Here is a 12,545-nt window from a genome sequence, read left to right on the forward strand (position 1 = left end):
TATCAGCCTAGCATATATGAGTTAAGTAACAATGAGTATATAACTCAATTTTTTTAATTTATCATATTAAAAGCAAGATAATCGTTATGTGTTATAACATAATTCAATAGAAGATCTCAAATTGTCTACTATGCAATTAAAAAAAGTTGATTTGATCAAATTTAAAGTAGAAGATTTATTTGATAAAATATAAAAAAATAGAGGGACCATATTTAGCAAATCTACGACACAGCAAAACAGAACAACAAAAGTTCGCCCAGGCTTTTGGATTTCTTGCACAAAAAAAGTCTCTTAGATTACACATAAAACAATGCTATGCTTTGTTCACTGTGTAAAAAAGTTGCAGATGATATCTTCACCGTTCATTCTCTGACCTTAGCTCTCTTTTACTGCCCTTTTTTTTCTTGTTTCTCTACCCCATCATTCCCTTTTATTAGTGCTCTTTGTTAACGCCATTTTCACACTCTCTCTTTCTCTCCTTCTCCATTTACGTTCTTGGGGTTTCAGTTTTCAGTTCCTTTAGAGATTGTTTTGGAGTATGGAGCCTGTCTTTGTGCTTATACTTCTGCTTTTAGCAGCCGTTTCTTCTTTTGTTGCTGCTGATGATGGTAAGTGTTTCTTGCATTCTTTTTCACGACCCCTACTTCTTGTTTTCCTTGCATTCTTTTTTCCATGGTTTGATTGTCTGCCTGTTCTTGCCTGCTTTGAAAATATTTGTTCATGTTTGAAAATTGTGTATTGAGTGAAACGTGAAGGTAAATAGCAAAACATTAAGTGGGTTTTGTAAAAAAAAAAAACGGAGCTTTGAAGATTGCAGCACTGTCTGAGTTTGTGCTTCTGTGCTTGCTTGTGTGTTAGGTTTAGGTGGTTGGGTATTAAATTAGGACATAAAAGAATGGCAGAGGGAAAGTTGGGACCTGGGAGCTTTAATTAAGTGTTCCTCGTTTGATGTTGAATGTTCTGTAATTAAATCTCCTAGGTCCTTGCTACTGTATATAAGCATGACCATGAAAACTTGGCCCTGACTTTATTATGCATTATCACCCTAAATGCCCACCTCCTTCTTCATAATTGAATGAATAAATAAGGAGATATGGTAACATCCTAATTTCTAACAGGCTACCTCATTGTCCTCCAGCTAACAAGCTATTTCATATTTTTTACCCACTTGCTCCATGGTGTAGGGATAGGTTCTGCCTTGGCAGGGCAGATGGCGGCCAAAGTTGAGAGAATTAAAGCCCCCTTTCTAGGACTTGAAATCTGGGTCAGGCATGGGTGGAAAGTACTACCAATGCTATATTCTTTTCTTTTTTGTTTTATCCCTTCCTCCCTTTACAACCTTCCTCTGTCATCCATGATTCATTCAAGTATCTTAAATATGTGTTCTGCAAATGTCCATCCCCACTAAGAATTTGTGTATGCATTTGTCAACAAACTCGTGTTTGTTTTCTGTGTCTACGAAACTATTTCATTGATAACATCAACACTATACATATATGCCTGTATGTCTAGAGCCTTGCAATTTACAATTACTCCAGTTCTCTTTCTTTTCACAGCAAAGTATACAAGAACTCCAAAAGCAAAGAATCAATCCCATTCCTATGCTATACTTGTTTGTCTTTGTGGTGGGAAGCATCCCCGCTAATTTGACAAATGGCCTTTAAGAGATTATTATAGTATTGGAGTTTTCTATTAGCTGATTTTTTTCCCCACCCTTTGAAACTAAACATACTAGTAATGAAGCATGGGATCAGAAACCAGGTATCAATTGATCAAACTACTGAGGTCAAACAATAAGAAGGTTTTATGGTGCCTAATAGGATAACAAACCTTTGAATGAAGCCATGCGAGCAAAGCAAAGTTTCAAATAAGTCCACTTATTATTTGGATGTTGTCTACTGTTTAAGACAATTTCTTCCTATATTAGTTATTACTAAGGCAATGCAGGTTTCCGGGAGAACAAGGGTTTTTATTTTTAGATATTGAGAAGTGTTTATGTAGATGGTAGGGCTTCAAATCCCATTGAGAATAAGAACACCAGAAGATGGTGGAATTAGCTTAAACAAAGATGCATTATCCTAGAACACTACTTTCTTTCTCACTGATTTCCTACTGCTTCGCATGAAGGTGCGAGGGGAAAAAGTATGAAGTAACAGAAGTTTATTTATATATACTTAAGTGACTTGTGGTTTGCTCTAGGAACATTGTCTAATAAGGTATGTTTATACCGAGGCACTACATTTAGCGACCTCTCTAAGAGGTCAAGAAAAATTGTTGGTGCTAAAAAGTGCTGGCTGTTTCCTTGTATTTTTAAGGATACAATTGATGATGCCTTTCTAGCAAGACAAGAGTAAAAAGTGTGGCCATTTTCATGTTGCTAAAAGAGTTAAAGGGCATTTCTGGTGGAGAAAAATGTAAATCACTTGAGCATTCAGAAAACAAACCACTATCACTAAAAGTTCAAAATGGCCAAATCATAAGGTATATTCTAGCTTTTATCCAAAATGGTTCTGTCTCGCAAAGTTCCATCTGCATGTTTAGTCAATTTAACTCTGATCTGGGCCCCCAAATTTAGAAATTTCTTTTGTATTTTTCTCTTTTTTAATTAATTTTTTGGCATATGCTGTTCTTCAATCAAGTAGTTGCATGCTTGTTTGTCTTAGATGACACCAATTCTCTTTCATTGTAAAGCTAAGCACAGGCTAGTTAATTGAATTGAATTTTACCAGTCCCCATCTCAATAGCTTACATTTTCTGTATTGGATCATCTTATCTATTGATTTGTGAGCTTGTGCATTGTTGTCCCTTCAAGTGATATTTGCATTTGCATAATTGCATTTTTCCACATGTTGGTGATCCATGTTTGACATGGATGCGTATTACAATATTTGCATTATCTTTCTTGCAGAAGCATTCATTGGTGTTAACATAGGAACAGACCTTTCTGACATGCCACACCCAACTCAAGTGGTAGCCCTCCTCAAGGCTCAGCAAATCAGACATGTCCGGCTCTATGATGCTGACCGTGGCATGCTAGTTGCACTTGCTAATACAGGCATTCAGGTCATGGTCTCTGTTCCCAATGAACAACTTCTGGGAATTGGTCAATCGAATTCCACTGCTGCTAATTGGGTTTCGCATAATGTGGTGGCTCATTACCCAGCTACAAACATCACAGCCATTTGTGTAGGTTCTGAGGTTTTCACAGCTGTTCCCAATGCAGCGTCAGTCCTTGTCAATGCCATGAAGTTCATTCAATCAGCCCTTGTTGCATCCAACCTAGATCGCCAAATCAAAGTTTCAACACCCCTTTCTTCCTCTATTATCCTTGATTCCTTCCCACCATCCCAAGCCTTCTTTAACAAAACGTGGAATCCTGTTTTGATTCCCATGCTCAATTTCTTGCAGTCAACAGGGTCACACTTGATGCTCAATATATACCCTTACTATGACTACATGCAATCAAATGGTGTAATTCCATTAGATTATGCACTCTTGAAGCCTCTTGCTCCAAACAAGGAAGCTGTTGATGCTAACACACTTGTTCACTATTCCAATGTCTTTGATGCTATGATTGATGCAGCTTACTTTGCCATGGATTTCCTAAACTTTACTAACGTTCCTGTTATGGTTACTGAATCTGGATGGCCATCAAAAGGTGATTCTAATGAGCCGGATGCAAATCTAGATAATGCCAACACTTACAACAGTAATTTGATTAGGCATGTGCTGAACAAAACTGGAACTCCCAAACACCCTGGAATTGCTGTTAGTACATACATTTATGAGCTTTATAATGAAGATTTGAAACCCGGTCCAGTCTCAGAGAAGAATTGGGGATTGTTTAATGCAAATGGGGAGCCTGTTTACATATTGCATCTGACCGGGTCAGGCTTAGTGTTAGCAAATGACACCACGAACCAAACATACTGTACTGCAAAGCAAGGTGCTGATCCAAAGATGCTGCAAGCTGCTTTGGATTGGGCATGTGGACCTGGCAAGGTTGATTGCTCTGCTATGTTGCAGGGAGAGCCATGTTACCAACCAGACAATGTGATTGCACATGCAACTTATGCATTTAACAGTTACTATAATCAGATGGGGAAGGCTCCTGGGACATGTGACTTCAATGGTGTGGCTGCTATCACCACTACAAATCCAAGTAAGATTGTGCTTACTTTAACCATCCACATTTGTTCTTTTGTGTTTGTTTATGTTACTGTTTGTTGATTTTTTAGTCCGTGTTAGTGTCATGTTGCACAAGAAAGCGATTTCTGAAGTTCTAATGCCCTGATTGATTCTATGGCAGGTCATGGCACTTGTGTGTTCCCAGGAAGGTATGCCCAAATAACCAGTCCTGCCTATTTTTCAGTCATTTGCATTTGAATGCTAGTTATTTAGATTTTTTCTTTTTTTACAAGCAATCAATTAAGTTGGCTTCTATGATGTAAAGCCTCGTTTTCTCATGTTTAATTGAACCTTGCATGCAGCACTGGCAGGATGAATGGCACCATGGTAAACATTACAGCCCCATCAATGAATTCCACGAGTGCAGCTCCTTCTGCCAGAGATCTTTACAACCTCTTTTCTACGAGCTTCTTAGTGCTTCTCAGAGTTCTAATCTGTAGCATAGTTTTCTTGTAAAATGGTATCTGCTGAAATCTCTCTTGCAACACCAAAAATTTTGAGTCGGAGGAAGTGCTTGCCTTCTTCTTGGTGGAGGTTCTAGGGGAATTGGTGCATTGAATTTTTGTACAAAAGAAACTGGGGAAGAGCCTGAACTTAGTTTGGCATCAACTGGATTATTATTCTTTTTTAATGAAAGATTTGATATTTATCCTTCTGATTAAAATCGACCATCAACTCTTGTTTATATTGTCAAACCTTTTTATGGTGGAAAATTTTCTAGATGATATTTGAGTGGCAGAATATTGTTAATTGATCTCCAAACTTCTATCAAAGGAAAGGCTCAAGACTCCAAACCTCTTAAACCCTTGAGAAGGAGGAACGGTATGGGATGAGACATCTGACAACTGTTCCTGGGGTTTGGATGTTACAAATGACAGGGCATTTCCTTCGTGATGTGCACTGCACCACCTAGGCACCTAGTAGTCAATAAATTCTGGAGGTATTCATTTCTGGCAGATGTCATCTGCCATGACAAGCTATTCTCCAAATCAATGTCGAGGGATTTAGAGTCTTTTCTTTCTTACGAGTTTTTGTTTACAATATTGTATGCATTATGTGTCTGCAAAAAACTCGTACTTTTTCTTCCCCTCACTTTTTATAAAAGAGTGTTGTGAGAGTAGAATATTTTTTGCATGCTGTTCTGGGGTAACGGGAAGAAAAAAACGAGACAATGGCTTCAGCATATCGCACAAAATATAATAATAGAAGATTATAGAAAAAAGAAGAGAAAAATGTTAAGCAGAGAAACAACAAAGTTGGAACTAGTGTCGAACAAAACTCAGCTGCCATTCCCTCCACAACTGAACCAAACCCCAGCTGCCTTCCTCGCCATCACCGATCAGAAACCAGCCATAACCTCCCCTGAAATCAGCCCTCAATTTGACTCCAAAACAGCCACAACACAGCAGCCCTGAAATCAGCCCCCAGCAACCTGTAGTTCAGGCCAACACTCCCAACAAAGAGAGGACGTACCACCAACCTATAAAAAACAGCAGCAAAAACCATCCATCCCTCCTCTCTCACCGACAACACAACAACTAAAGTGATCCGAAGAGGAAAGAGGTGAAACTAAAGTCATCACTCACATGCCCACACTTGAAATTCTGAAGAGGAAAGAAAGACAGAATGATATATGAACAGAAAACATGAGCAATTTGGTCAGAAAACAGTATAGACCATTTAAGTTGAAACTCTGAAAAACGCTTTGGAACTTCCATTCTCGACGCGGCATGCAGGTCTTTGCCATTCTATAATGAGTTGCAAATCGACAGGAAGTTGACAGGTTCTATGAAGGTGGCATAGTTGAGTGTAGCACGAGGTGCAGAGTTTTGTGAAGGTGACCTTTTTTAAGGAGGGGGGCTAGAGCGTAACAAGGATGGCCATTTAAGATTTCTTGAAAGTTATAAGAAAGGAAATCACAATATCTAAGAAGGTGTTAATTGAAAAGTATATAAAACAGAAACTCTTAATGCTTAGTAACTTGGATTTAAACATGAGATGTAGTTGCTACAGAAAAGTAACAGCTGCTGGAAAAAACAGTGATAATCAATAATAACAGTTGAGCAAATGGATTTCTAATGCCAGGTTAACATCGCAGAACAACAACTCATATTCGCATCAATGCTTAGCAGCTGGGTTTCAAAATTCAGTGCTAGAAGTGCTGGAGAAAAAGTAAAAGTTGCAGGAAAAGACAATTATAGTCAATGATAACAGTGGAGCAAATGGAATCATTATAAAAAAAAAAAAAAAAAAAAAAGGAAAAGCAAAGAACATAATCAAGCACCTGGTCCATTTGTGTGTGTAACAATTTTCCATTCATTGTAATGCTTATTCGAATTCCGAGCTTTTTAGTTTTGTTCTTTAAAAAGTTTAATCGCCTAATGTTGCCGACTCAAACTAAATCATGCACAATGATCACAAAAGGTTTATGGAGCTAACTTAATTAAGATTGTTCCTACTTGGAATTCTTCCAAGTAACTTGGAGGACCTTATAATTTGAGATAAAACTTATAAATTCTCTTGTCTATCACGGCTTGTGGTTGAAGGATTGCCTCTTTTGTCATAACAGGTAAATCTTCAAACACCCTTTTATTTCCATGATTCTGCTGGAGTTGAGAAACATGAAAAACAAGACAAATTGAGATAGAGGAGGGCAAACTCAATTTGTAAGTCACTGCCCCAATTCGTTCAATAATTTTGTATTGTCCATAGTACTTAGCAGATAGCTTGTGTAAAACTTTGTGAGCCATTGATTTATGTTTGTATGGTTGTAACTTTAGGTACACCTAATCACCAACGCTGAATTCTTTTTCACTCCTTTTATTGTTAGCTAGCTGCTTCATTCTATGATAGGCTACCATAAGGTTAATTTTTAGCAGTTCATACATGTCTTCCCTCTTACTTAGCAATTTTTCTGCTGCTTCAAATTGCAATTCTTATGAAAATAGAGAATATGTAAGGGTGGTGCCTGACCATATAAAACTTCATAAAAAGTGATGTTTATAGAAGTGTGGCAGCTAGTATTATATCACCATTTTACTAAGTGTGTATTTGGGAGAGTGGTGTTTTTTATGGTTTATCCCGAATAAAATTTGATATTGTTTGGTAAAAAATCAAACTGATGTTTAAGCTGTAAACCCCATGTTAAAATTAAAATATGACCGCAGATAATAGAAAAGCAAGATTTGTCAGGTGAAAAGCTAGTCAAGAGATACTATCCAAACAATAAAAAAAAAAGGTGCTTAATACCGTTGTAAATATTGGACAAAACTATCCTCATAAAAAATGCAACACTATAACCTGTTTCTCCATAGCATTTTTTCTCTCTTCATTATAGCCCCTTGATCTTTAAGCCATCACTCTCTTTAAAAGATTTGTTTTCCTTCTTTGTAGATCTATAAACCCAACTATTATTTATAGCAAAAGCTTGCTCAATCCAATTGTGATAATCGTCCCACACCCACCCCAAGTTTTGCTAGAAATCTTGTAATTTGATTCCTTCATCTCTTGTTTGATTTTTTTCATTTATCAAGTGTTTTTCTTTTCTACTATTTGGTTTTTGAACAAGTTGACTATGTGACCATCATATGTTTCTCCTTAAAGATATGTTTTTCTCTTTGTAGATCTATAAACCCAATTGTTATTTGTAGCAAAAGCCCACTCAATCTTGTTTCATGATGTCTAGATCTGAAGTTCCTCTAATTATAGCTTGTATTATTTTTTTCTTATGCTCCAGATATGCTTCATTGCATTTGATAAAGTTGCAGACCCTGATGTTTTAAATCATTCTATTCTAAACTTCATAATACTTGGTAAGTTTGCAATGTTTTTGTACAGAAAAACTAGTGAAATTTTGTGACGTGTTTTGTTTATCAAAACGTTTTTAAAGGCTACTCCATGATAGTTTTCTCACTGGTAGCTAAAAGTCAATGGTGCAGACACACACATCATAAAAATCATGAAAGTTCCCCATTATCAATCTTCTCATTGAATTATCTTCGGCTGTTTGCAATTTGTTCTGATTTATGATATGAAAGATTTGGATCTATCTTCTCATGGAAGTCCTTTCAGTTGTTTGCAATTTGTTCTGGTTTATGATATGAAATATTTGGATCTGTCTTTTTATTGAATTACCTTTAGTTTTTTGTAATTTGTTTTGATTTATGATATGAAATATTTGGATCTGTAAATGCTGGAGAGTTTGAAAATGATAAGAGTTTGGTGCTCCTAAATAGACCTTGTTTGAACGATAAACTCTGTTGGAATTTATATCAAATATTATTCTGAGGTGGCTTGGCATTGTATTTGATGATATTTTATTGTGAAAAAATAATATGTGAACTTAGAATTCCATTTGCTTTTGAAATTTGAATATAATCATGGAGGATAACTGTGCATCTCTAGATTTTCAAAGGTGGTTTTTTAAAGTTGTTGAAGAATTGCTTATCTTTTGCCTTTGATTCAAAAATTTCATTTCCTCATTGAATCCTTCAATATTCAATATTCAATTATGCCTTTGATTCGAAAATTTCATTTCCTCGTTGAATCCTTCGATATTCAATTATTCCTATTTAAAGACTGGTACCCAAATAATCATTATCATTATTCATTAGTATATATCTATTGCATAAATAAACACAATAGAACACAATAGGGATAGGTATTTGAATCAACTGCATTGATGGCAACATTACCACATTTTTTAATATCAATTTTGTAAGAATTCCCATGCATATAACATCTTTAATAACTACTACAAAGTTTAAATGCTCATGTGTCCTTTTGTGGTTGATGAATTATGTTAGAAAAAAAAAATCAATGGAAGATATTGAAAGCTTGGATAAAGCATCTTGAACTAAAAAGATGTTGCATATATTTTGTGATATTTTTATTATCGCTATTGATGGAAGAATGAGGCCAAACACTCATTTCGATAAGGCTAGATGGAATTGTTATGGTTGTCTTAAAAAAAAAAACTAGTCATGTTTTTAGTAAGACTTAACTAGACATTATGCTTGGAGTTCATCTTCTGAATCTTTATTTGATGATGATGCTTTGAATAAAAACACTCAAGATATTAATATTAATGAATAAGAAAATTTGAAGGAAGAAATTGGTGATTTAGAAGAGCATGTTATCATTCCCAATTATACAGACAACGTTGGCAAACAAATTTAGTTGCTGGAGTTAATATGGGAAATAGTCCTCCCAATGTAGTATCATGGTACATTAAGACGAGCCTTCTTCAAAAACCATGAACATGACCCACAACAATATTCCCCTTCCTATTTAGATTCTTTCGTATATCTCCTACACTGCCCTGTACAGCTTCATCTTGTTCACAAGATTTTTGTTTTTTTGTACTTCATAGCTAGCAGTCCCTGATAGAGCATACGTTGCCGTATTCTCTTTTCCCTTTTGATATTCAATTTCGTAATCAAAACCTAGGAGCTTAGCCACCCACAGGTGCTGAGAAGGGTATATTTGAGAGCAATAAGTGCCACCTAACTGCTTCATAATTTTCGGTGCCGACAAATCTTTGATCTTTTATGGATGTGTAAGAGCCCTTTCTCTGGTAATAATGCACCCTAAGTATTTCACTCTATCACTGCTAAATGTACATTTGCCTTTGTTTTTGCCATCACCTCATGTGTTCTTCGCCCTTCAAACATTTTTATTAGATGTTCAAAGTGTTCGTAATGTGAATGCTAATTAATTTTAGCTAAAAACAATATTTTAATTTTTTTAAAAGTATTTTTTAAAATATAAAAAATAAATAAAATATAAATCATTCGAGGCAAGGCGGTGCGAAAGAGCCCACGTTATTTGAACATTGAAATTAAAAAAATAAAAATAAAAAAAATCCCAAGTGATCCTCTCACGCAAATGACTAGCATTATTTGATTTTAAAACTCTCAAACTCTCTTGATCCATCCTCCGCAACATGATAATTCTTTTCTGGAAATCATATATATTCCTTGGAAAAACAATGAGGAATTAACAACATTTTTTAAGAAGAGGATCAAATAAGATTCGTTGTAAGTTTGAGGGACCAAAACAGCAGAAAGGGGAGGAAGAAAAACTCTTCCGGGCCCACAATAGTTAATTCGTCACTTGTCGGTGCATTAAAGGCACGTCACATGGTCTATCAATCAACAATAAAAACAAAAAATGGGTCCCCAAATTTTACTCTCTTCACTACGTGATGATAAAGAGTTAAAATTGACGCTTCATTATTCATAACCAATCACTGATGAGTCACTGATGAGGATGAAGTTTTAGAAATGTGGGAACGGTTTTTTTTTTTTTTTTTTAATTTTTTTTTATTATTTTTAAAAAATTATTTTTAATATTAATACTTTAAAACAATTGAAAATATCAAAATAAAATTTTAAAACAAAATAAAATTAAAAAAGAATTAAAATTTGTTTTAAAAATATTTTTAAAACATAAAATAAAGCGGAAATTATAATTGACAGTCCCAATAACTAAAATATAAATGAATAAATATACCTTAAAACATAAATATTAAGAGATCACGAGCTCATAATGGTGTTTGATAGTATAATAAATGTTATTTTTTTAAAGTTTTTTTTAAATATATTAAAATAATTTTTTTTAGTTTTAAAAAATTATTTTTGATATCATCATATTAAATTAAATGATTCAAAAACATAAAAATATTAATTTAAAATAAATTTAAATATTTTTAAAATTCGAAAATATACGAATTTCTAGTACAATTATTGGCAGCAAGAGAAAAGAAGAGAGAGTTTTTCTGTTTCCCACCGGATATTCAATGAAATTCGAGAGGTAAACATTCCGGCCAGGTGTCATCAGCCATGGCCATCTATTCTCCAAATCAACGTTTTCAGGTGTTGAAAGAATTAAATGTTTAAGCTCCCTAACTATTAGCCAATTTGACAAGGACATGATGATTAAACACACAATTAATGAATCCCAACTGCCAGCTACCCTTCTCCGACCTCTGTCTCTAGTTATTCTTATATTTTAAAAATATTTTAAAAAGAATATTAATTTTTTTTATTTTTTTATTTTAAATTAATATATTTTTGATATTTTTAAATTATTTTAATTTAATAATATAAAAATAATTTAAAAAAAATATTATTTTAATATATTTTTAAATAACAAATACTTTGAAATGTAATCTCCGATTACATTTTTAAATATACTAATATTATATCTTGATATCATCACCATGTTTTAAAAAACAATATTAATTTTAAAATAATTATTTTAGAAATTTTTATATCATTTTAATATAAATATTAAAATATAAATATTATTTAAATTTATTTTTTTAAAATAAAAAATACTTTTAAAAAATTAGGTCGACAGTACTCCCAAAACCTTAAATCTTTGCTATATAAACACCATTGTTCGAGGACTTTACACTCACTCAACAACTTCAAGGGCAGTAGTCTAAACCATACTCTAAAATCTTCTTATAATTCCAGTTGTGATATTCTGCTAGCATATAATGGCTTCTTCAATGAGCTTGAAGCTGGCCTGTGCCATGCTTATGGCGATGGTTGTTAGTGCACCGCTAGCAGAAGCTGCCATCACATGTGGCCAGGTGACAAGCAGCTTGGCACAATGTATAGGCTACCTCCAGAAGGGCGGGGCTGTGCCCGCAGCTTGCTGCAGTGGGTTGAAAGCACTTAATTCTGCAGCCACGACCACCGCCGACCGCCAAGGGGTCTGCAACTGTTTGAAATCCTTGGCCGGTAAGATCTCCGGCATCAACTATGGCTTCGCTGCTGGCCTCCCTTCAAAGTGCGGTGTATCCGTCTCCTACAAAATCAGTCCTTCCACTGATTGCAAAAGGTACGTATTCTATACTTCATGTGTACGTACATGCATGCCACTGGAAATTATTGCGGTGGCCTGAATATTTCACAAATCACAATAATATAGAAATATTGACTTCTTTTTTTTCATTTTTTTTTTGTTTTTGTCGCAGCGTGAAGTGAAGAATCGAAGCAGATTATGAATTAGTATGATAATATGCTAGTGCTAGAATAAAAGGGGTGCTCGAGCCTGTTTGAGCTAGTCCCCGTCGACGGAGTGCTTGGATCAGTCTCTTCTTTCTTGTGAGCTTGTGTTTACAGTACGATATTGGAGGCATTATGTGCATCTAAAAAAATATGTATTTTACTATATTATTGGCTGGCTTATTTAATAATCTCGTTCTTCGTGATCTTCCACCAAATACAACAATTAATCCAACATCTCTATATATAATAAATTGAGAACTCGAGTAAACAACAATATCGAAGATGATGTTGTTTGTTTTTATATTTTAAAAGTAATTTAAAAAAAAATTATTTTTT

At 34.6% G+C, this 12,545-nt stretch overlaps 2 protein-coding genes across 2 annotated transcripts; both read left to right on the forward strand.

Moving 5' to 3' along the window:
• Nucleotides 1-320: 320 nt before the first annotated feature.
• LOC118049150 (glucan endo-1,3-beta-glucosidase 2) lies at nt 321-4,852 on the forward strand. Its single transcript, XM_035059065.2, has 4 exons — nt 321-608; nt 2,909-4,162; nt 4,310-4,337; nt 4,491-4,852. Exons 1-4 carry the CDS (start codon nt 539-541, stop codon nt 4,642-4,644), a joined length of 1,506 nt encoding a protein of 501 aa, XP_034914956.1. The 5' UTR covers nt 321-538; the 3' UTR covers nt 4,645-4,852.
• Nucleotides 4,853-11,599: 6,747 nt separating this feature from the next.
• On the forward strand, nt 11,600-12,397 carry LOC118049143 (non-specific lipid-transfer protein 1). The gene is made up of 2 exons (XM_035059052.2): nt 11,600-12,039; nt 12,176-12,397. The coding sequence occupies exons 1-2, from the start codon at nt 11,693-11,695 to the stop codon at nt 12,183-12,185; spliced, it is 357 nt and encodes a 118-aa protein (XP_034914943.1). The 5' UTR covers nt 11,600-11,692; the 3' UTR covers nt 12,186-12,397.
• Nucleotides 12,398-12,545: the final 148 nt, after the last annotated feature.

The sequence above is a fragment of the Populus alba genome, chromosome 4, assembly GCF_005239225.2.
Source record: "Populus alba chromosome 4, ASM523922v2, whole genome shotgun sequence".
NCBI lineage: Eukaryota > Viridiplantae > Streptophyta > Magnoliopsida > Malpighiales > Salicaceae > Populus > Populus alba.

Coding starts and splice junctions, on each gene's coding strand:
- LOC118049150 (XM_035059065.2), top strand. CDS start 539: ATGGAGCCTGTCTTTGTGCTTATACTTCTGCTTTTAGCAGCCGTTTCT. Junction 609..2,908: donor TTTTGTTGCTGCTGATGATG/GTAAGTGTTTCT, acceptor TCTTTCTTGCAG/AAGCATTCATTGGTGTTAAC. Junction 4,163..4,309: donor TATCACCACTACAAATCCAA/GTAAGATTGTGC, acceptor ATTCTATGGCAG/GTCATGGCACTTGTGTGTTC.
- LOC118049143 (XM_035059052.2), top strand. CDS start 11,693: ATGGCTTCTTCAATGAGCTTGAAGCTGGCCTGTGCCATGCTTATGGCG.